This window comes from Ctenocephalides felis, unplaced genomic scaffold (genome assembly GCF_003426905.1).
Source record: "Ctenocephalides felis isolate EL2017-DRISC unplaced genomic scaffold, ASM342690v1 CF-g0.4_SCAFFOLD_01492, whole genome shotgun sequence".
In the NCBI taxonomy this organism is placed as follows: Eukaryota; Metazoa; Arthropoda; class Insecta; order Siphonaptera; family Pulicidae; genus Ctenocephalides; species Ctenocephalides felis.
This window is the reverse complement of record NW_020537646.1, coordinates 10,121,138-10,146,265: the sequence shown is the minus strand read 5'-3', so window position 1 is coordinate 10,146,265 and position 25,128 is coordinate 10,121,138. Positions and strand designations below refer to the sequence as shown.

General features: G+C 28.3%; 2 protein-coding genes across 2 annotated transcripts in view; one reads left to right on the top strand and one right to left on the bottom strand.

Annotated features, from left to right (window-relative positions):
* The window catches only part of LOC113371693 (calcitonin gene-related peptide type 1 receptor-like), a 196,694-nt gene that overhangs the window by 38,306 nt on the left and 133,260 nt on the right, over nt 1-25,128 (top strand). The gene's annotated exons all lie outside the window — the stretch shown is intronic.
* LOC113371696 (33 kDa inner dynein arm light chain, axonemal-like) lies at nt 3,909-12,752 on the bottom strand. The gene is made up of 4 exons (XM_026612347.1): nt 12,556-12,752; nt 6,981-7,137; nt 4,834-5,034; nt 3,909-4,070 (listed from the first exon to the last, which is right to left on the bottom strand). The coding sequence occupies exons 1-4, from the start codon at nt 12,750-12,752 to the stop codon at nt 3,909-3,911; spliced, it is 717 nt and encodes a 238-aa protein (XP_026468132.1).

Sequence of the window (25,128 nt, the reverse complement as noted above, 5' to 3'; positions counted from 1 at the left end):
AAGCTGTGGCATTTTTAATTAAGTTGTCACAGCCTGTGGTTTTAATTAAAATCAATGATTTATAAGAGTCTTATTGTGATTGCAGTTTTTTTATTGTGTTGTTTAGTATTGATTCAATTAAATTCTGTAATCAATTGTAACTGAGGTAATTAGCACGTGTGATATTTTTATGGAATTTGCAACTCATTTGTTATAATGTTTCACACAATGTTGATCATAATATTATATTGAAAGTCTCAAATGCGTTTTACTTATAATAACTATTCTAAAATGTTTAAAAATCACATCAATCATTAATCATCACATTAATTATGCCACTAGCAATATTTCAAAATAAAAATAAATCAAATAATAAATTCGTGTAATATGAAATTACTTTGCATACGAATTACTTACCTGTTATGTGTAGTATGCAACTGCGATAATTAATGAATGACTACACATATGCAGGATGATTAATACTGCATAAGGTGTATTAAAAATGTTTTTGCACAAAGTTGCGTATGTAATTTAAATAATAATAATTGAGTTTTATGACAACAGAAGAAGGATGCTCTACAATGCATATAGTGTATTAAAATTGATGTTTTTTTCATAAGGTACGTATATACAAATAAATAGTGTCTTTTGAACTGCGTCAGTCGCGATGTCACGAACCAGATCACGCGTTTTCTGTTTTTGTTATCAATTAACACTATATCTTATACCGTACTAAACTATATACTTTACGATAAATGAGCGACGATTATATCAAAGAAGCCAATTTTACACAATAATTTTCATAATTTCAATAGTCGTCAACATGATACTAAAAAATGTTTTTTGTAGTAGTCATAGTTCGTCAATGTGCAAAAACATGTGGTGCACGAGCAAATTCTTATACATTTTAATAAACATAAATGACGTCTATAAAGTGAAAATTCATGCTATTATGTATAAATATAAAAACACTAATTACTATATGTTACTTCCTTTTACATTTTTACTTCATTAATTGACTTCTGTAATAATTTCCAACTCGTATAAAGTTACATTGCGTATAAAACTTTATTGAATCATTATTTTCTTTTACAAGTTGGAAAATACTCTTTGAAAAATATTCAATTTACTAGTTATTTGTCTAATTGGCTATTAAAATATTTCGAAATAAATATATAAAAGATTTCTCGGACTGGAATGTAAATTGGAATAACTATTGAAAAGTTCGATATATCTTTTTTTGCGTTTTAATTGATTTAGTTTGGTTACTCAAAATTGGGTTCAAAGTTCATTTACTGTCTGTCCATTTTGACATTGGGAAACATAACATTTTAAGGTATATTTTATAATGGAAAGAAGCAAAAAACAATTATAAACTATGGAAAAACATTTATTTTATTTTTATTTGTCTAATTGGCTATTAAAATATTTCACAATAAAAATATTAAAGGTTTCTCAGTCTGTTATGTAGATTGAAATATCTATTGAAAAGTTCGATATATCTTTTTTGCGTTTAATCGAATAAGTAAACTCGCAAATTAGTTTGGTTACTCAAAATTGGGTTCAAAGTTTATATTTTGACATTTGTAAATATCACAATTTTGCTGTTTATTCTATAAGGTAGAAGATAATTGTGAAGTATGAAAAATATTTATATCATTCTTATTTACACGTTATTATTGGAAAAAGATTTAATTTTATAACATTATACAAAATATACAAAAGTATATCATACTACATTATTTTGAAAAATAACTTTTTATTTTCAAACATTCCCGTTAACTGCGATACTTTAATAAAATCAAATAATAAACGTTTTGAATTGAAATTTGGATCGAGATTGAGATTTTTTGTACATAATTGTGTAGAAAAGACTGGGTATGGTTGTGGTACTTTCTTATCAGCAATAATTCTGAAAAAATAGTGAATTAAATTGTAATTTGAATATTTGTCTACAAGCAAATACTGAAATACTGTCTTTAAACACGAAGGATTAGCTCTTTAAAAGCTATTTGGTCCACAGATCATTTTAATGTAGGAATGTAGGGCGCTGACTAAATGCAATAATGGAAACTTGTTCGAACAAACATACTTTTTCTTTCTTCTTTTGGATCCTATCTTAAAATCAGTATAGTTTAGCTGTTATGATCACTGTCACTACCGTAACCTTGTCACAACCATACCCAGTCTCCCCTACAATATGTAGTTATATTTTAATTTACTGGACTCCGATTATTTTTTGTTAATAAGCCATGTGTAAACTTTTTTCATAATTACGTAACGTTAGAAAAAAATACATTGTCTACTTTTAGTTTCACAATTCTTTTCAAACCATTTCTAGATTTTTCCCATAGATATTGCTCTTCTTAATACCACTCTCCTCAAAACGAAATATAATAACACTTGTGTCGAATCCATTATGTCGTGGTATAAAAATGCGGACATATTATTGTTCCTCACATATTTTTTCTTGATGTGATCTTTCCATAAGTATCATAACTTATGTGCTAGACTTATGAAAATTGCTTTCGACAGCATATTGAGTAGGTAGGCGAAGAAAATCTTCCACATAAAATATGTGACTCGTATTAATTTAAAATTATGTACCAATTCATGTAACGTCATAAATAGAGAGACGTTACAAACTTGAGATATATTTGTCTATTACAAAAAATTATATAAAATATGTCAAACACAAATAGCTTAAGATAAATACTAAGACAAGTAGATAGACAAATTTGAAAATTTTAGGATTTTTTTAGAATTCCCAAAAATACAGAAAAACATATAGCCCAATTCTAAGAAATATAGTTCTTGACCCAATTTGAATAAAAGATCATTTACACACATATAGTTTTTTTTAAAGTTTAATGAATTTTTATCATTTTAAGGTTAAAGTTCGTTGTATTTGGACAATGACAACGTTAAAATAAATTCTCATGGATATAATTTAATTATTCGTATATAATTTCTTTATAACGTTAAATATTATAAAATAAATATTAAATTAATTGCAATGAAATTAATGCAATTATTTTCTTCAATATTTATTTTTTTAAATTCATTTCATTTCTAATTTATTTTCAACTAAGGTGCGATATAATAAAAGTTTTTGTTTTAATAATAGAAATAATAATAGAAAGTCATTTTTAAATAAAATTATTCATAATATAGAGCATATCATTATATGTATTTATTGACCATAGATAATTTTCCAATTTCCATCGTAATATAATTTTTCATGTATGCATTGATGATAATTGCTCGTACTCGTATATCTATTAAAATTATATTCGATCATTTCCGAACAATGAATTTTAAATGAGGTTTTATTTAGTTCATTTAATTTCGAATTATCTCATATATGGTAATATACATGCTGGATATTGGATAATCGACCCCTGAATCCATATATAATGATAAATTTACTTTTTCAAAAAAATACCTGAGTAATATATATTTTGTATCAAATTAAATATTCAATTCCAATTAAAAATTCAATTCCATTATTTGGTTGGATTTAAAAAATATAAATAGATGAAAAAATAGAAGCAGAAGAATGATTTATTAGAAAAATCTAATTTTTCCTTATCCTCTAATAAAAGTAGTAATATGTATCTCTATTCTCTAATCATTGTATGGTGTATGACAGTTTTAATACAGATGTGATAAAAGTTGATCGTAATTTGATATCTTGTTGTGTTTTATTGCGTGCGTTATATGTTATGAACCATAAAATCAGCAATTATTATAAAGAGAATTATACAGAACGGCATAAAAATATAATGAATTGTGAATTTATTTCGCATCATGTTACCTAGTAACTTCAATAGAATAGAAATTCTATTCTATTATATAACAAAAAGTCATGAAAGTCATACATCTCTATTTTATTACCCAGACTAATACAATACAATATTTCATACAAGTTATTTTTTCGGCGCGATGATGCCTTCCAGTTGGGCTTTGAGTTGTTGATTAGTTTTCTTGAGAAATTGGACTTCCTCTGCGTGTTTCTTATCTTCGGCAGCTCTAACTTCTTCTGCTCGCCTTTCCACTTGTTCAGCTTTATTCTTAAGCTCGGTCACCACCTAAAATTAAAAATATATAGGTGGATCACAAATCTAACTTGAAAACCATTATTATTTTGAAGGTCCTTATTTTGTGTGCCCAGCATCTCTTGAAGTATCCTACCTATTCATACGTAATAACTGATCTGTTTGTTCATATGAAGGGTTATTACTACTCTTTCAACACGTAGAGTATTACTATTCTACCATACAAATTTTTATCAAGTAGTACTATATAAGCGAGCAATTCCTTCTACTCCTTGAACCTAATTTTAAAGTGATGCTGTCTGTATCAACAGCGGCGACGTGCATAGCATTCTTGGCACAAAATACCCAAGTTTGTAAAATAATGGAACATATTTCAACAAGGAATTCAAGACGTCTGTAGTTGAATTTTGGGTAACTTTTCTTATCAACTCATGTTCCTTGTAAAATTTATAGGTTTACGAGAGCTATTGCATAAAAGGTCCGTTGCTTGAATATATTATGTCCAGTGGGGTTATTTATCGGCTTGTATAAATTTTGTGCTTGCATATATAAATATAAAGGCAAATAGTATTTTATTCTGCCTGAGGAAGGTATAGAGTGAATTTGTATCCAAGGAATTTCTTGTCATTATTTAGTCATTAAATCTATTGACAATATCAACTAAGTAGGTAACTGTTTTGACGAGTGTATGCTCTTATGTAATATATCAATAAAATAGCATTAAACAAAAAGGAAAAAACCTTTGATCCTTAAAGTTATTAGATCAATATTTTCTTAATTTTTTTTTAAAACTCACTTTCTCCAGTTCATCTCGTTCAGTCACAAGTTTTTCAACTTTTTCAATGAGATCTTCTCGACCCTGTTCAGCCTGCAGCGCCTTCCTCATTCCAAAGGCGACACTGCTGCAGTACAGAGTCTGATACGCCTCCATGGTCATATTCATTTCGTCTCTGACACGAAGCAGCAGCAATCCTCTTTCGCTACAGTTAATGGTCACCTAGAAATATTTTTGGGATTTTCGCATCAAGATTTATAAAGACATGTTTTGTTAACATTTTTTGAGACCTAATGTTTTGTTCACTACTTCAAACATAGATGACGAGAATATTTCGCATTTTTCTATGGAAATTTAATACTTTGATATTGAGATTATGTTCTATAACATTTACTTTTATACTACAGATTCAAGCTCAATAAAATGCAAATGTGGTGTATGAGAGCATAATTCAATATTGTATGCGCGCATATTAAAGCGATAAAAACACATATTGCTATAAGAATAAATTAAATTTAAATTTGTGCGGGGAAACAACATCATATTATATATTATATCAACTTATTCTCAATGCAATGTTAAGAAATTAGAACTGAAATCAAACTACTTAAATTTTTATGATTAAGATATTTTAAAAGAATTTAAGTGAGGAATTTGATAAATAAAATATTTGAATGTAGGATATCAATATGCAAAGTTTGTTTACTTATATGAAGAATTACAGTGCTATTTTTAGCATATTTAATATAATATTTGTCGCCTAAATCTTGTTTACTCCAAATATTGCATGCAAGCTCCAGATGGCCATATTAGTACAATATTTATAATTTAATGTGAAATGTTTTGAAAAACGATATCCAAGAAAAATTTATCCTTAAATATTTTCTATTTGATATAGCTCTAACAATCAAAACCTAATATTAGCTTTATTAACTTCCCGTAAGGTAAGTTATAGTAATCGCAAAAAAATCGAAAATGAAAATTTTTATATATCTTTACGTTTCAGAGGTTCTGAATATTTTGGCATACCTTAGAAAAAAATGGATGTATGTGTGTGTGTATGTGTGTGTATGTGTGTGCGTGTGTATGTGTATTCTGATACAAATTTTCGTCGACGATTTCGGGAATACGGATGAAACGATTTGGATAATTGAAAAAACATTCGATTTGTATTGATAAGGAGACATACTGTTTAGTTTTTGGCGAAGGCAGGTCTAGCCGTTCCGAAGATATGGGGCAAAAAGTGACAAAAACGGTAACTCAGTTTTTAAGAGAACGGAGCGTCGGATTTGAATAATTTAATAATCACTTGTATTAACAAGATGAAGAACTGATAAAATTTTTATGATGGCAGGTCTAGCGGTTTCGGAGATCTAGTAAAAAAGTAAATAAAAATGCCATCTGGCGGTCAAAAATGATCATTAGACATATGCACATCAAATTATCAGATATTTATAGAGATTTTAACAATAAGTATAAATTTTGTTTACATTCCTATGGGTTCCGTACCAATGCTTATCCGATAGACGGCGGCGCGGCGCTTACGGGCTTCGATATTTCGTCTCTATGCAGTTAAAGCAGTACGATTGCTTTGAAAAAAAGTTCAAACATTCCAAAATATTTCAAAATACACTTTTCTTCAAAAAGTCTTTTTTTGAAAAAAAGTAAATTTTTGTCAAAAATCATAGTTTCTCAAAAATCTAATTTTTTAGAGTAATTTTTTTTCAGAAATGTTATTCTTTTAAAAAAAAAATTTTTTTGGTACAGGAAGTTCTAGCAATTTGCCTTAAGGCACGATGCCATGCGCCCCACTAGTTTTTATTTTTAAGCTAAATGACGTATCCATTTTCACAACAGTTTGATATATATTCAAACCAGAATGAATATGTGCAATTTCAAATATATTCCTGACTTCAACATTCATTAAACCTCCTTATTTTTTAATACTGCGGCGTTTTTCTTGTATATCATATATAAATTACAATATTACCCTTACAATATACGACGTGCACACGTCAATTGAAAATTGAAAAAAAAATTATAGACGTCTTTGGCAATACAAGCAACGCTTCAATACACGTCACATGTTGTGTCAATATAAAATTATACATCTACGTAAATCTAATGGAAGAAAGAAGTAAAGGAGCGTAGAGCAAGTGATCAATCACCTGTCGAATAAGCTCGTCGAAGCATTGGGTATAGAGTTCTCGCCTTGCGGGACAGATGCCAGTCTCACGCGCCTGCCTCTGTTGCAATTTCATGTCGAGTTGCTCTTGGAGATTTACGACGTCCATACGAATCGCGGGCGTACTGGACACCTGCTGTCTGTGGACATCAAAATAATGAAAATCACATCAATACGGTTCGAGACGAAGCACTTACTATGTAGCCAAATCAGCGGTTTTTTTTAAAGGTTACATGAAACACACAAGAGATACGCATTTTATGGAGGTATATATATGTTTTTCACATTGTTTTGCGTAATAGCAATGTTTCCTACCTAATTAAAAATAATGTAAATATTTTGTTCATGTTACAAGTACTTCTTGACATTTATTTGTCAAATCAATTAGAGCAACGGTATATAAAATGAAATTCAATTTTACGTATTGGGCTCGCCCGTAGGTAAGCGACGGGACTTGTTTTAGAGGTCCCGGGTTCGATACCCACTTCGAGCAGGCTGTTGTCAGGCAGCAGTGACAACGATTTTTACTTGGAAATATAGATATCGATATGTTTCCAAGTGAAAATAGCCCTTGCCCGGCATTGCTGCACTAATAAAAAAGTCAACCCTATTAGATTAATTCTAATAACAAATATCATCAAATATGGATGGATTAACAATTGGGTTACCATCTAAAAAATACGAAGTGAGGAGAAGTTTCAGCCCAACAGCTCATAGGACGTAAGGTTCTGATTGCTGTTAAAAATATTTAAACATATAAATTTTACGTATTATGGTCTTATGGCATTTTGGGACTGTGCGAGCAAATACAATGTGTCCAGTCGAAAATATTAGGACAGATCACTGATGCTCCATGGCTCGTAAGCAATAAGATCTTACACGACGATCTTCATAATGAATTTATGAACAGAATTATAAAAATCAACAGTGTAAAACATTTTCATAAACTAGAACTAGATCATTCAAACTCTATAGTCACTCAGCTTCTTGAGACACCTGTTTCAAGAAGACTAAAAATAAGCTGCCCAATACGAACAGTATTGGTGATTCTACTCATTGGAGTGATCTCCAACTATGAATATAGATTTATCACAATAATTTATATGTGTATTTGAAAGTGTGTGTGAATAAATGATATATAACACAGGCCAACACATTAAATGGTGCAAACGATTTTAATGCTGTTTTTAAGTATATTTGCGGCGCTGATTTAAAAAATGACATTGTTTTTTTTCTATGAGCTTTAGTTTTCCATATATGATATATAAGGAATGAAAGTACAAAATAGTAATACAATTCAGTAATTTATTTTAATGAGATGTACCTACTCGTACATACAAACTTACAAGACCCATTCGGCCTCAGTTGGGACATTAGTTGACACTGTGAAAAATTCTTTTCCGTGACGACCTAGAATGGACCTGGTTTCGGCAAATTTTTTCAAAGTTCCAGACTAGAGCTGATACAAAAAAAATGGTTTGCAGATTTGAAATCAGCGCAAAAAATACTATAAAAATCAGCTCTAACATTTGATGCACCAAACAAAAAAAAATTGTAGGCTTGTGTAATACTCTGATTGCTAATTAGCTAATATAATACTCTGATTGCTATTGAAAATAAAAAAATATGAACTACTTAGAATGATGACACCCCGGTACGTGAGCAATAAAACTTTGCATAATGATCTGAAGGTACATATTAAAGACTTTATAAAAACAATATCCACTAATCATAATCACAAATTAGAAAATCACCCTAAATCATTCCGCAGCTTCTTACGTCAGAATTAAGAAGGCTCAAATAATTGACTTGATCCAATAAATTGTATCTAATAACGATTACCAACTAGGGTAGCTACTATCTATAATTATATTTAATTGATGTCAATCAAAATAGCTCAAAAAATGTAATTAATGTTCTGATGATTTTATTTCATTATTAACACTTTTAGGGCCAATTCTATTTTATCCAAATTATATTTTCACATATTTCTGAAATGATTTCACAAGATAACTTCAAATCATTTTCATAATAAAAAAATTGCTGCTCACCAATAATATCGAATCACGTTATTAATAGCTTTGATGAAATTAATATATGCGTTATTATATTAGTATTTGATATTGACTACAAATCTGATGCTAGGTTAGCAAATGGCTTGAATATCTATTGAATGGCGAAGCCGATGTATTAAATATGATATAATAACATAAAATACATTGATTAATTATGGATATGCTCACGTTAAATTTGTTGCTATATATATAATCTTTATATTAAAAAGTCAAAAATAAAATTGCATTTACCGTTTTCAAATATCAGTCACAAAATGAAAGTTTTAATTATGTATTCATTCTGAACAATATTTTAAAATTAATTAAAGAAAATAAAAATTATGTTTTTTTTTTTAAAAAAGGTAGTGAAGGATTCAATTCAAATACACAGTTATTGACAAATAACCCATGTCTACGTAAAACTTATAACTCCAAAGAAAGATATGAGTCTTACATAGAATGAAATAAATGAACTAATTATGAAATAATGTAATCATGATTTTATATTAACAAGTAAGCTGAATATGCCATTAACCTAATGAGAAATTTAAAAACAAATATGGTACAAAAATTGCTGCTTTAGTCATGGGAACAAAATGCATGCAAATACATACTACGAGACTTGTTCGGGTGGTTCAATATCACCGACAGCGTCAAAATCGCGCCCGCACGTCAAATACCTTATACCGCGGTAAATTAAACAAACGGATCCGATGTTGTTGTTTGCTGCGTTTATTGGTTTAGCACACACGAGCGTATATAAACGCATACAATAAACGACCATGGATATTGCTTTATGGTTATATAGAATAGTGCACATAAAAGTTCACTTTGAAGATTTTGGTAGCCAGAAAAAAATAAACGAAAGAACAAGCTGTGACCTGTGATGGACATAGTAATATATTACTAATAAATAAAATATATATATAATCTTAGTTTACCAGTATTAGGTAGCATACAGTATCAGTAGCAATTAATTTGTTAATGCTACTTGGAATTGTGTTTCAATTAATATTGCACACCAAATGCTGAACGAGCAACAGGTGTTTCTTGCTGCGCAGACATTGGACAAGAAAGTTAGGATCTTGTAAATTAATTTCATTTATGCAAAGTTCGAGAAATGAGTTACTTAATTAAATTAGGTTGAATTTGCATCAAAACATTGTTCAAGTACGAAATGAAAAATACAGTTACGCATTATGCTATCATCAAACTAATAATACATTAGTTAATTATCAATTATGTTTCAAGTACAAATACTAATATTTTTAGCACTGGATAGGAACAAAAAATAGGAAGCATAATATTTTCTTCGAGTGTTGCAAAACTATTGTTATAATATATTGTTAATAATTTGACTGCAAATTATTTTTTTTTGTTTTAAATTCTTGTTGAGATGTTATTGAATATGATTTGTTTCTATCTTTATTAATACATCGACTGATTAATACAAATGAAACTAGAGTAGAAATATAACTTTTTGATTTATTTAAAACAGTTAAAAATATACCCAAGATCATATAAATAGCTTAGAAAATAAAAGAAATTTCTAACAAGCATCATTTGTAGTAATGTATACAGTCATAAATACGGCGATAAAAATCAAGTAAATTATAAATAAAGTTATAATATATGAGTGTTAAAGTTTAATATGTTTATAGGTTTGGCTGTCAGCCAACAAAAAATAATTTTCACCAACCGTGCATGATTTTAATATTCTGGATATAATTATTAATCTAAATATAGCTCTGAACTGTCTGCAGCATATAAAAAGCTTTGACATATACAAGCCTACGTAATATGAAATAAATACCAATGTTATGTCGCAAACGGAGTAAATATGACAAATAAGTATCCAGCATTTGTCGGAGACATCTTCGCATTCAAATACAGTCAATAAATATATAAAATCGTTTTTAACAAGGTACTAGAAATATATTTAATAAATATGACATGTTTTCGACATACCAAAAGTCAATCGACGGATTAATTATAAGCCTTTGATAGCAATCGTTTGAAGCTAAATGATGAAAATGGGAAAATTGAAATATTAAAAGCTATTGATAAAAGATTTGCGACAAAATATAACATATAACCAGACTAAAGAGCTTTTAGTACATAGACTTGTGTATATATAAAAATAATTTAATTTAATGTAGAGTTAGCAAACTTGAAGCTTATTTCCAGTATTGCAGGTGGTTCCCAGGGAAATTATACAGTATTATACTTTAATCCTGCATCTGTAGGGTAAATGTATAATAAGTGGTAAATTAAGTCTGTCTCATAGCAATGGAGACTCTTTTGCTCTAAGGAAAGATCTTTAGATAAACGACATCTTAGTTTTTGTCCGTACTTTCACGAATTACAAAAGTTACCTACTACCCTTTCATTCAGTGGATAAATTGAACACGGGTGCAAAATGTAATGATAAAAATGATAATACTTCTACAGCAATTTATTCTGTTTATATATCAAGTATACGTTGGATGTAATATTTTTATCAGATTTTCATTTTGTCATTTATTTGTTAAAAAAAGGCTTTTGAGTTTCTGTCGCCCGCAATGTGTAATATAACAGACGCACTGATAAACTTTTCTCTCAGGAAAATTTGTAATTGCAATCACAATATTTTTTGAACAAAATCGTGGAAAATGATGTCATGCAATTGACTTATAATAAGCATAAAAGTAGATTTTGTAATGTTTTATTCTTATCGACTATCGCAAATACTGTTTTCAAAAAAGTATTGTACATTGAATATTTTATTCTCTTCACCGCACTTTTAAAAGTAATGTTAATAATATTGCCATATTTTTTAAAGTTTACCATAAGCTATTTTTAATGAGAGTAATTTTAGACAATCATTCTTGTCTATGAGCCATAAATTATGAAACGATTCTAAATGTTATTCCTGCCATAAATATTCAAAGGATCAAAGATAGAAAAAATATACACAGGCCTACAATTTTTTTTTATTTGGTGCATCAAATTTTAGAGCTGATTCTTATAGTATTTTTTGCGCTGTTTTCAAATGCAAATCATTTTTTTGTATCAGCTCTGGTTTGGAACTTGGAAAAAAGTTGCCGAAACCAGGTCCATTCTAGGTCGTCACGGAAAAGTGTCAACTAATGTCCCAACTAAGGCCGAATGGGTCTTGTAAGTTTGTATGTACGAGTATGCATATCTCATTAAAATAACATTCTGAATTGTATTACTATTTTGTACTTTCATTCCTTATATATCATATCTTGAAAACTAAAGCTCATAGAAAAACACCAATGTCATTTTTGAAATCAGTGCCCCAAATATACTTAAAAACAGCATTAAAATCGTTCGCACCATTTTCTTTGTTGGCCTGTATTATCTATCTAAAATGTTTGTCCTATATAAGAATTCTCGCATATTTCTGCTCTTTTGTGTAAATTTTTTGTTAGCAAAATTTATTTGCTAAACTTTTCTATGTTATTTGAATAGTTTCCTCTGTTACTAAAAGCTTGACCATACCTCCAAAGTTTCCCGTCTTCCTCCCATTCTTTGGGCGGCAATATTGAGTTGAGTATTTCTTCGGTTTCGCGTTTCTCGGCATTCTCAGCGATGCATTTGTCGGTCTTCATGGATGATTTCCTTTCGGAAGTCTTCACCAAAAACGGGGTGTCGTATTTGACCAGCGTCGAGGTCGATGGCATTGTTCGCTCGGCCATGGCGATGGTTTATTCTGGAAAAGATAATATAATCATCATAATTTTTTTTAAAACTACTATTATTCACGTAAGTTACATTATCGAAAAAAAAAAATGATTATATTTGCATATCTTTACATTCCAAGATGTTCTGCACATCTTGACTCAACTTAGAAAATATTTATGTATGGTTATATGTGTATGTATATGTATGTATGTATGTGTAAATACAAATTTTCGTCAACGATTTCAACTGTACGGATTTGAATTATTAAAATAACATTCAACCCCCTTTGATGAGGATTCTAAAAACGTTCTGATCGTAAAAATATATGTAATTTATTTTTTGGGAAGTCGGAAATAACAATATAAAATTTACCTATATAACGTTTGTTTCAATTATTTTATGGTCAACAAAAGAACTGATGAAGTAAATCATATCGTCTATGAATATATTTTATAATAAGCAAATGTTTGTAGAATATCACGCAATATACATATTAATTCGATTTTATTACAATGTTCTACCTTGAAACATTAACTTAACAGACAGTGCTTTAAATTGAATTTCCTTCGACAAAGAAATATCGGTTTCGATATTACCTTTGTCTTATTACTAGACGAACATCGTTACGCTGATAATGTTACGATTGCAGACGTGATTCCATTTCGAATGCAAATACTCACTCAATTATGGTTACAAATTCAAGTTTCGTGGAAGAATAATTTCGAATCAGAAACAAAGGCAAAAATATTCGGTCAAAGGCCATTCTAAAAATAAAAAATAACCGTATAGCTCTTATCGGTAAGGTCATCGGTGTTTACATTATATTTTGATTATAATGAATTAGGTTTTAGTAATAGGAGACTTTTGTACATTTGTTTTATCAAATATCTGTAAACCTACAATTTCACTGATTGTTAGATACATTTTAATTCTTAGAACTGTATCATTAGAGGAAAAAATTGTAATAAAAATTATATAAAATTGTAAACCGATATACATTTTTTAATTATTTCATCTATAATTTTATTGTGATATATTTAAACACTCTGCAAACATAATGTGCACTATTGTGCAAACTGCACCATATCGGGGAGCCATTTTGTAAATATTTTGCTTATTTATAAAATGATATATTATCGATTTGATTAAATTGTTCAAATATTGGAACATAAATAATCCTTTTTATTCTCATAATTTTAAGCTTTATATAATCCTCATTTTCAAGATTTCACATAATTTTACTTCTCCACGTTAGTAAACATGGCATATACAGTAATGGAATTTCTTGCTACATTAAAATCATTCAAATAAAAATTCTAATAATGTACTATAGAAATATTCATTGAGCACCAATTTAATTTAAATATCAATTTTAAAAATTTTGCACTATAACACTTCTTTATATGAAGGCATGAAAGGTATGATTCTAATATTTAATTTATCTTAATTTTCTCTCAATTATAGCAATTTGCTATATGCATACACTTATTTATTCACTATATATATATATATATATATATATATACATAATTAATTTTTTCGAATTCACAGAAATGTAATTAACATAAAAGGTTTTTATTTGTATTCAGAAGTTGTCTATCTGTCATAATGTCAGCTCGGCGTTCCATACCATTCGCGACTTATGAATTTCACAATTACAATTATACTAATTAAACAAAAGGCACTGAATCAATACTTCACAATAAAATATGCCAGCTTTAGTGAAATGCTACAAATAAAATGGCCCATTATTTATGCTGAATGCCCTAGTCGTTCACAAACAATTCGAAGCATGTGCATTGGAACAATAACGTTTTGCAAAATAACAGACGTTTCTATTGTTTTATGTTTTGTATTTCTGCTTATTTGGAATCGTTTTGTTCTTTGCTGTTGTATAGTAGTACTTGAATCATTTTGCGATGATAGCTTTTATAAATACCGAGAACAAAGTGATTCTATATTTACATATATAAACCATTATTTCTAAACTTTTCTTGTCATTGATACTATTTTGTTACATACTTCAATATTATTTTGGTAAGAGAAACAACATGCCCAGATCTTGATGACAAATCTCAAAAGCTATGCTTAGCTCGATTATAAAATCATTAGAAATTATTCAAACTATAAAAAGTTTACAAAACATAATATCTTTATTCAAAAAATGCAACAATATTTTGTTATATGTACTAAAATTATAGAATTCAAGCAATGTTTCCTAATATAAAACAAATATATATATATATATATATATATATATATATATAAATGCTTGCAAGATGAGCATTATTTGTGTTTGTCAATAAGCCTTGTATTACTCTAGAGATTTTGCTGATCACACATATTAACATATTAATTAATGTTCACACACGTTTGCTAGTTAAAATGCATACCATGTATTTGGGAACTTTGATTAACAAACGTCCATAGATATTACTATGGTAAAAGTATATAATTGTATATGAAATTTAATCATTAACATCAGTTTTAGATATTTAGTTGAAAAAGTATTATGAATGAATATAAATTTTCTACAAATCGTGAGGAGCTATACAATATATGTTAACATTGAAAATTTATATGTGTATTTCATCACAATAAATTATTCATACTGAACTGGAAATAAACAGAATGTAAAAAATCAATAGAATCTATTTGGTATGGAAATAAGTGCTCTATATTTACTTCCAATTATTTAAATTTAAAAGTGATACGATTATATACAACATACATATTTTATAACACTTTGATTAACATTAAAATGTTTAATTTTTTTCTATGTATATTGTATAAATTACCTGATCACATTATAATAAACTATTTATAAGATGTTTTACATAATTATATTAAGTAAATTTATTCTCAAAATATTTTTATGCAAATTATAACCTCAATTATATATCAAAACCATGTATCTAGAAAGGGCCAGTAATTATGCATTCATTAATGTGTTTGCATTTTAAATATAAAATATTCCATCAAAACATAAATGCTCTATATTTATAATATATTTGATTACCTAATTAGAGAAATCATAAAATGATGCGAGTTGAGTCTTTATTTAAATGCGCTCATTTATATTAATGCAATAGATTACTTTTCAATAATTCACCATAGTAATTTTTATATTAGGTCAAAGTATAATAATCCTTGATAAATAATGTCATATTTATTTCAATAAATATTAATAATAATAATTACTTAACTTATTAGTTAATCAAATACTACGAAAAAAAATTCCCATAAAATTTAAGTACGTACATGATTTATGATTCACAAGTAACAGAAAAGTTATTCTTATAATATATGATATGCTTAAATTTAATGTGATTTTAAACCCTCACGATAAATGAAAGTTAAGCATATGCAAACATATTCATAAACTTTTATAGAATTTGTTTGTCTGACCAACTGTGAAAACACTTTTGACTTTTGCGAGCGTTTTAGCGAAATGAAAAAGTTTCCAATATGTTCTCAATATTTATTCAAAACAAAACATACGTAGTGCTCGACGATTAAGAGATTAAAGGTTAGATGAATTTGAAGTAAAGCTCGTTCGGTATTTTTCAATTTTAATGTGTTTTGTTTTATTTTTTTAATCACTGAACATATTCATTTTTCCTGGACAATGAATCTTGAAAAATATTTTGGAATACATTTTTTTTTCATGAAATGAATGTTTTATGATGGCGCAAATATATATATTTTGAAATACAAAAGTCGTATATGAAGATTATTTAGAAAATTATTTTTTTTTTTGTATTTTCATTGCAAATCGTGAAAACTTAGGTAGATATCAAGATTTCCGGAACAGGAATAGAATCAGGATCATATAGTTGCAAGATCTAAGCTTTTACCATGGAGCCACGTGGCAAAAGCTTTGTTTAGTTCAAGTTTTGTGTCACATCTTATATAATTTTATTATACGTTATCTTATATAATATCTCAATTCGATCCAGTGATTAACATTTCAGTCTGCAAACCTTAATGGAATAAGCGATGAGTCGTCTGTTTATTAGTGGAGATGAGTTCGTCTGTTGTTTCAGGGTTCTCTAACTAACACCTGCATAATATATTGATTTTAAAGAGATGATGAATTGCCTTTAAGGAGTGAATTTGAAGTGTCTCCTCTCCATCTCATTTATTCTGTGAAAACAATGCGGTCTAGTAGCACAGTCCGACGAAAACCATTAGCATTTGACAATTTTAGAACTCATGACTGTGTAGATTGAGAAATCGATGCAAATGATCGTTTCATAACGGAAAGTTGGATAACATTTACCCAACAATATGGTAATTGAATTAACTATTAAAGTGGAATGCAATTTAATAAATTCATTTAATATTCGAAACACGAAATTTATGACATACACTTCTAAAATTAATTTTACATGCCCACTTACTCATATTCAGATTGCATGAGTTGTTTTTGAAATTTATTGAAAATAATTTATTTGGCAAAATAACGTTTTCTAAATTGGTTGGTATGGTTGGAACCTTAACCATTCACGATAACTTAAAAGCTCATAATTTCCGAACTACGTGAAACAATTTTTTTCTAATTTTTTCTCAAGATAGTTAAGATCAATACTGTCACTCCGTTTTGGCTTGACGTCAAGGTCTGGAACACCCTACATATCTACAAATATATATATATATATATATATATATATATATATATATTATATATTTATATATATATATATATATAAATAAGTCAGGTTTTCCTTCCTGACGATATAACTCCAGAACGATTTCGACAATTTTGCATTCGTTAGAAAAGTCTCGGGTTCCGCAAGATTTATAGCTAAGAAAATTAGTGGTGGTGCATGGCACCGTGCTTTAATGCAAATTGCTGGAACTTGACGTACCGTAATTAAAAATTCGAGTAATGACATTAGTGAGAATTATCAGAATTATGCTTGGTTAAGTCAACGAGCAATGCTTGTCGCCAAGAATAATGATGTACACGCACTGAGTTTCACTCTTCAATCAAAAATTGCTGGCGATTTGGTGACATACCAGTGATTCCGACTGGTCTTCCGTTTGACTTCAAACGATTGCAATTTCCAGCTCGCCTTGCGTTCGCAATAACAAGTCGCAAGGGCAATCGCTTAGTGTTTGCGGGATAAATTTCAAATAGATTATTTAGAAAATCATTGTTTTTCACATAGGCAGTTCTACGTTGCCTGTTCACGAGTTGGAAAACCATCCGTTAACGTCAGACCAAAAAACAAAAAATGTGGTTTACTAAAGAGCATTTTAATGAAACGGATAATTTGCGGATTCACTTACATTTACTTAGAGAAGTTCAACTAAAAACACTTCATTTTTGTAATCGAAATAAATTCATTACTGTTGTGTAATAAAATCCAATTTTTCCTTTTCAAATATAAAACAAACAAAAAATACCTTCATCTTTCTCACGAAACCATCTGGTGGCGAAACGGAGTCTGATTTGCTAGTATATATATATATATATATATATATATATATATATATCTGTGTGTATGTATGTATATGGGTCTATAACTATGTGTATCATTAATGTTTGTTAGTTCAACAATACCGTGTTTCTTGATCTTCCGTCCACTATGGGCCAGAATCAACTGATGGATATAATTCCTTTTAACCTGGATTACCCATAATGGTTTAATGTGTGGCAACCCGAAGCTAATGCCAAGTTTATGATGAGGGTAAAGATTTTCGTAATGCAAAGAGAAAATTACGTCGCCGATTCGTATACCTTCTAATTATAATATATTATGTGCATCTTGATTTTTTAAGCCTGCCAGTAAATAGCATGAAAGTTAAATCTATATATCAAAACTAAATACCCTGATACATTCGAAAAATTATTAACGAACAATGGATAATGAATAATTTATATTCATGAATGGAATGAAAATAGCATAATTTATTTATGATTATCATATTTTTATAAATGTCCTACATGAATTGCTTTATCACGTGTGTTTTTGATTACTATATGCAGTCATTGATATACATTATTAATTAATTATATAATAATATAAATGCATAAATGAATAAAATATAATTCACAAAATTGAAGTTTTCGCCAACACTTATTAAAAAATAGCTCGAAATTTCGTTTTTTTAATGCTGTGAAATGTTAGTTTAGTATGAAGTTCAAAAATACATTTAAATAATTTAGCAAAAATAAGAATAAATTTAATATGTATTTATTTAATATGTTTGATAAACAATCATTTTTGTAAAAATATGTTATCGTTATACGAATTGCAAATTTATATGTTTATTTATAAAGTGTATAATTTTTATCATCACAAAATTTTTCATATTTATGTTTATCTTTCATTATAATTTATTATGTTGTTTGAAATGGAAAAAACTCTGCGATATTTAATTCCGATATTGACTTTTCCAATTCTGTGAGAACGATCATATATCAAAAAATAAAATCTGTGTGTATGAGAATTATTATGATTTACGTAGGTATTAAATTAGACACTTATTCTTTTTATATATAATCACTTCATTTTTGGTCCAGTACTCTTATTCATGAGCGTTATCTTTGTAGAGATTATCTTAATTTATGATTTTAATAAAAAAAAACATATAGCGCGTAGTAGAACTCCAAAAATAGGAATTGTTATTACAACAATGTTTTCTCTTGACTTATAAATATTTTCCAGTCTATGATATTTTTAAGGTAAATTTGAAATACCAAAATGTCAAAATCGTGGAACTATAATTAGATGTATGTATACATATAAATACATATAAACAAATATTTGTACTGCATAAAATCTAAAAATATAATAAATATTTTCAATTTTAGCTACAGTATTTCATGTAAAGTTAAGAAAAACTAACCTTATCTCCTCACAACCAGTATCTTGTAAAGTTATTTGACATAATAAAAAATCCAGTCGCGTTGTGGACTGCGATGTTTTTTTAGCTTGAAAAATATGAAACATTAAATACTAAATTGCGAGTTATCATTTCTATACTGTTTCGAGGATTGAAGGTAAATAAATTGGAATAATAAAACAACAAATCAATCATATTTCACTAAAACAAAATCACAGTGCGGAATATTACCGATGTTTATTGATGTTACTATGGCGATGAGATAGAGATCCGCTCAGTAAAATGGAATTGGGTGGGCATATTATGATATTTACACATGTTAGATGTAAATATTTGAACCTAACCTTTTAAGTTTATCTATATTAGTGCTTCTGAAATTTAAATAATTTGAAAATTCAATTTTTTTTTGCATATTTAAAATGACATTTAAATACATAACTGCAATACTATGGAAGGTACAACTTTTCTGTAACTATTAACTTCCCAAAAAGGGGTTGCATTTTAACCAGAAAATTTTTACAAAAAATATGTCAATCTGAATTTTTGATACAAAAATTGGAAAAAGTATAATTATATATGTGTATACGTAGGTTAATTTTTGACTTAACTTTTCATCAACGTTTTCTTAAAAACGACTGCATGAAAAATTTAAAAGTCAATAGATAAAACTCGATAAAGAATTGTATTGATTAGTTGGGCTAAGGCATTTCTTTACAATTAGCAAATAAGTTCAAAAAATTTCCTTCCCAAAAATCCTGAACCTATTTTAATTCTTCAGAAACTGCTCGAAATGAATTGTTTGGGAATCAAAAGAATCCTAATAAATTGTTAATTTTTTTACGACTTAGGTATAAAAATGTAAATGATAGAGATTATGGTCATGAAGAATATAGTCAGATATTACAGCTATGTAACACATGATTTAGTAACTAATTTTCATTAAAATTTAGAATATTTGACTATGATTTTGGAAAATACGTGTGTATAATGTTAGGCGCATGTTCGGATTTCGTTCAATAATTTGAAATATTTAAACTATGTATGGAAATAATTAACATGTATGGAGAATTTGCACAAAATTGAATCATCTGCAAAAGTTTCTCACATTGTATAAATTAATATATTGATTTCATATTGATTAAGCCGATTATTTATACATGTCGGTGAGATATTGAAAATAGCTTTGAGGCAAAACGACACTTGCACCTAGTCAATCATAATTCAGATTAGTCTACCTTTTTCAATACACGTGAGATTACTAATTATATTATATTTTATTACTAGTGTCTAATATTGTTATAGTTATTAAATATTTTTATAGTCTACATAGATGAAACTAAGTTTTCGCTTTGATTCAATGAAGGAATGATGTTCCATGTAGCTTTCAATAGTAATTGACTAATGGTAATGGGTATAAAATTTGTAACGCGTAATGGATATCTAAGCAAGAGAAATTGCATTGTGCGATACTAGAAAACGCACTGCAATAAAAGCTCTTCGTCTTAAATTAAGTGCTGAAGGAACGTGGCGTTAATGCAATATCGAGATTTTCCACAACGACTATGGAAATGTCAATAACAGATTCTACTTTAAGATATGTGGGAAAATCACATGTAATACGAAAGCGTTTTCGTTCGACGTTTTCCAAAAATCAGTTTTGCAAATAGAATAATCAGTTTTTGACAGAAAGTTCGTGACACAACGCATGCTGTTGCAGGACGTTTGATGAATACAAAATAAAAAGATCGGTATTGCCCACCGACAAATGCAAACAAAAATAGAGAAATAAATATAGATAAAAAATATTGGAAAGTAGTTGGAATTATTTAGTTTTAATTGGTAGGAAGCATTTTTAAAAAGACTGAGCTTAAAATAAAACATATTTACATCTGAAATAAAGTGGTGTGTCTAGAATTTAAGTGAATTATAAAATGCATTCTTTAATAGAATCAATACATATTTTACATTAAAATGTATATAATATATATATATATATATATATATATATATATATATATATATTAGCAAATTATTTGAAGTACATGAAGCCTGACGCGTTCGCTTAAACGACACGCTTGATATAAATTCAAATTACGTCTCTCTCGTATGATAAACTGACTATAAGAGTTAAAAGCTGGATATCGTGAGATCTTCTGTCTGGGTTCTTGACTTTTAGTTCACCGCATTATTAAACTGTTATGAAGAAAATTTGAATTTATTTAAAGCACATGATCTAACTTAATAAGCAAAAACTTTAAAATTACTTTGAATTTCATAAATCACTCGAACTTACGGTGTAACGTTAACACGTAGTGTTTCAGGATTTGTATTCAAAGCTGTTCACTAATAGAATATTGATTTAAATTTAGGATTCAATTACTTGCGGCATGCGTGCAGAAAGAGCTTTACCAACCGATTTCAATTCAATTTTGTCGAATTCGATTGTAGTGATAGATTTTTGCTATATTTTGAACACATTTTCAATTTTATTTTTCTAATTAATATGGACATAGTACACAAAGCAGAACAAACGTTTAATCTTCTTAAAACAAATTTTATTGTCATTTTTGTAAAAATACAAATAACAAATTTCAATATTTTCGTTCACGAGGCAACTATACTCTATCAACATACGATATTAACGTGAAAAGTTAATGTAAAAGTCAAAAATGTGTTCAATTCTAAAAAGAAAGTATCAAGTATGATTGTATGTTTTATTGTTACTTTAAGAAATCCATACCCTTTTGCATGTCTATTGGAGCAAAAATTCATCATCCGTTCTGTATATATTTTCAATCGAAAAGTCGAAGCTATCTTTTCTGTATGAATATTTTCATTATTTTTCGATGCACACACATATATTGTCTATATGTGAATATTATATACAAGATCAGGTATCTTGTACCTGCAAGTTTGAATAATACCATATAAATAAAACTATTTTACTAAATTTTAATAAATTTGTTCCTTGCAAATTGATTGTACGCCCATATGTTGTTGTAAATTACTTTCATATATAAATCAAATTCAAAAGCATCGTGCTGAATATGTTTTGAATAAATGAACACTATATAAATCATCAGAAACTAGTACAATCAGTTGCATACTTTAGCAATATTTTTACGCATATATAACATCATAATAAATACACATAAAAATAAATCATATGTGTATTATATTTACACAAATGTTTCGATTCTGCTGTCATTGTACAGGACTCTTGTATTTTTTCCTTTGAAATAACTTGCAGTTTTTTATTTAATGAGCTACATGAAAAGCCATGTTCTTATAAGAATAGGATTCTCATAATGTTTTCTTCTTTCTCGACCATTTTTATACCTGAGATATATATATATATATATATATATATATATATATATATATAATGAATATGTTTCTAATTCTAATTATCTAATAATTTAAAATTATATCAAAAACGTACTAAATTTCATACATATTTTGTTGTTAGATACTCGTTTCAGAAATTGCTTTCCTATCTGATCTGAAATATAATTTTGTCTGTTATTAGAGAAGCAACGTTTTAGCTTTGTGATATATAGCTTGATGATTTCCACGAGATTCGACTATTTATTATGTTTATTGGAATTGTCTGCTGAAACCGGTACAAATAAAGATATGATACATGTTTCCAGAGCTGAAATATTGCGAATGATTATATATATATATATATATATATATATATATTGAATGATATGATGTGAATTACGTATGACAAATTTACGATAACTCACTCCTATATTTTCAATTCATACTTATTCAAAATTCTTCAGATTTCTAACACATTTCTTTTGGATTTATAAAAATTTGTGGTACTATTTTCCATATGATAATTTGATCTAACCATGTGTAAGAACATTATCCAATCTACATTATTCCAGAATAATTTCATTTGCCTAATGGATTTTAGCAGTGAGGTAATAGTCATTAGTTGAGCATACGGTCTGATTGTAGCGTCCACTGAATATTATCTTAATTCGAAGGTGTACGATTAACGGTGTATTCCCTATCTGCAAATGTGTCTTTAGATAAGGGTCCCTAGTGCCAAGATGCTGGTAATGTTTCAATTTATTTAAGATCTGTGTCAGCTCATAAGGGAACGACGGTTCATAGTATCAAGGAATGTGAATTTGATTGAATTGTTATTGGTGTTATATTACTTAGTCAATCATTACTGTTGATATGGACTTCGCAACAGTTTTACTTTATATTCATAGTTGAGTAACTTTAAATTAAAATGCAGTTTTTGCTTATTTAAGTTTTAAACGTTCAACTTTACAAATGTCTTCCATCAATTCATCACCATCTCATTGTAGATTCATAGTCACGATACTGTACTTATGTGAAATCTGCAAAACTTTTTATAATTTAAATTTTACTAACTTAAACTAGTTTTCGAAACTCATTATTATGAATCGAACGAACTTTGCATGATAAAAAATTTATTTGTACGTCTAAATAATCTATTTAAAGCTTGATTCTTCATGAATATCTATGAGTATGCTTGAAAAAAGTTTTTGATGTTTATGCATTTTTATTCGTTTTTGATTATGTAAATAAAACTAATGGTGGAATATAATAAATCTAAAACCGTGGCGTTATTTTATGGTTTTCTTATACTTTGTTACATTGTTGGTTGGTTTATGGAAGCAATATAATGCATCCGGTGGAGACGCCGTTACCGTCAAGAAAGCATTCCGAGTATGAATTTCTCTATGATGGAATTTAAAATACTCGAACTATGTAGTCTGCATGATAATATTTCTGTTATAAAACATAAATTTACTGAAAACTTTTTTAAAATTTGTTATATATAAATCACATCATTATATAGAGGAAGCTAATATTAGTGTAATAGTCTCATTGTTATTAATAAATTTGGGACAAGAAATAATTGATAAATTTGGTTTAAAATTATTTAATAAATAATTTTAATACTTATAAAAATTATTATATATTTTAATATTTACTCATATATTTTAATAAATGAATTTTTTGTATACGAGTAAATAATATATTACATTCTCGTGTAATCTTCTGACAAATTGGATCAGGTGCGTATACATAATTGAGTAAATAAGGAAGCTCTGGATCCTACGTCAAAAAAGTCCAGGTAATCGATTCAGAGCATTTTTAAGTATCTATCACTTGTGCAAATCGAGAGTTCTTCTTATGCTAACAGGCGTTCGTTAAATTGACAATAAAATCGTATTTTCGTGTACAATGCAATCGGTCCCATCGCGTTAGGCACCGTTCGCCTGCGTCGCAAAGGGTTTTCCACAATGCACACAAGAGCCGAAATTATTTCATGCGACAGCCCGTATCACGTCCGCGGACGAAATGGAAATAAACGCGAGACGTGTTTGTCAGCACAGCCGGCGTATCTGATTCTGAGAAGAGAGCTAATAATAATATATGGCATTTAAAACACATTTTTCGTTTTAGCCCTTTCAGAATTCGTTCGTTCGTATTTTCAGAAAATATGTTTAGCATTTTTTGACTAATTTTTTTTAATAT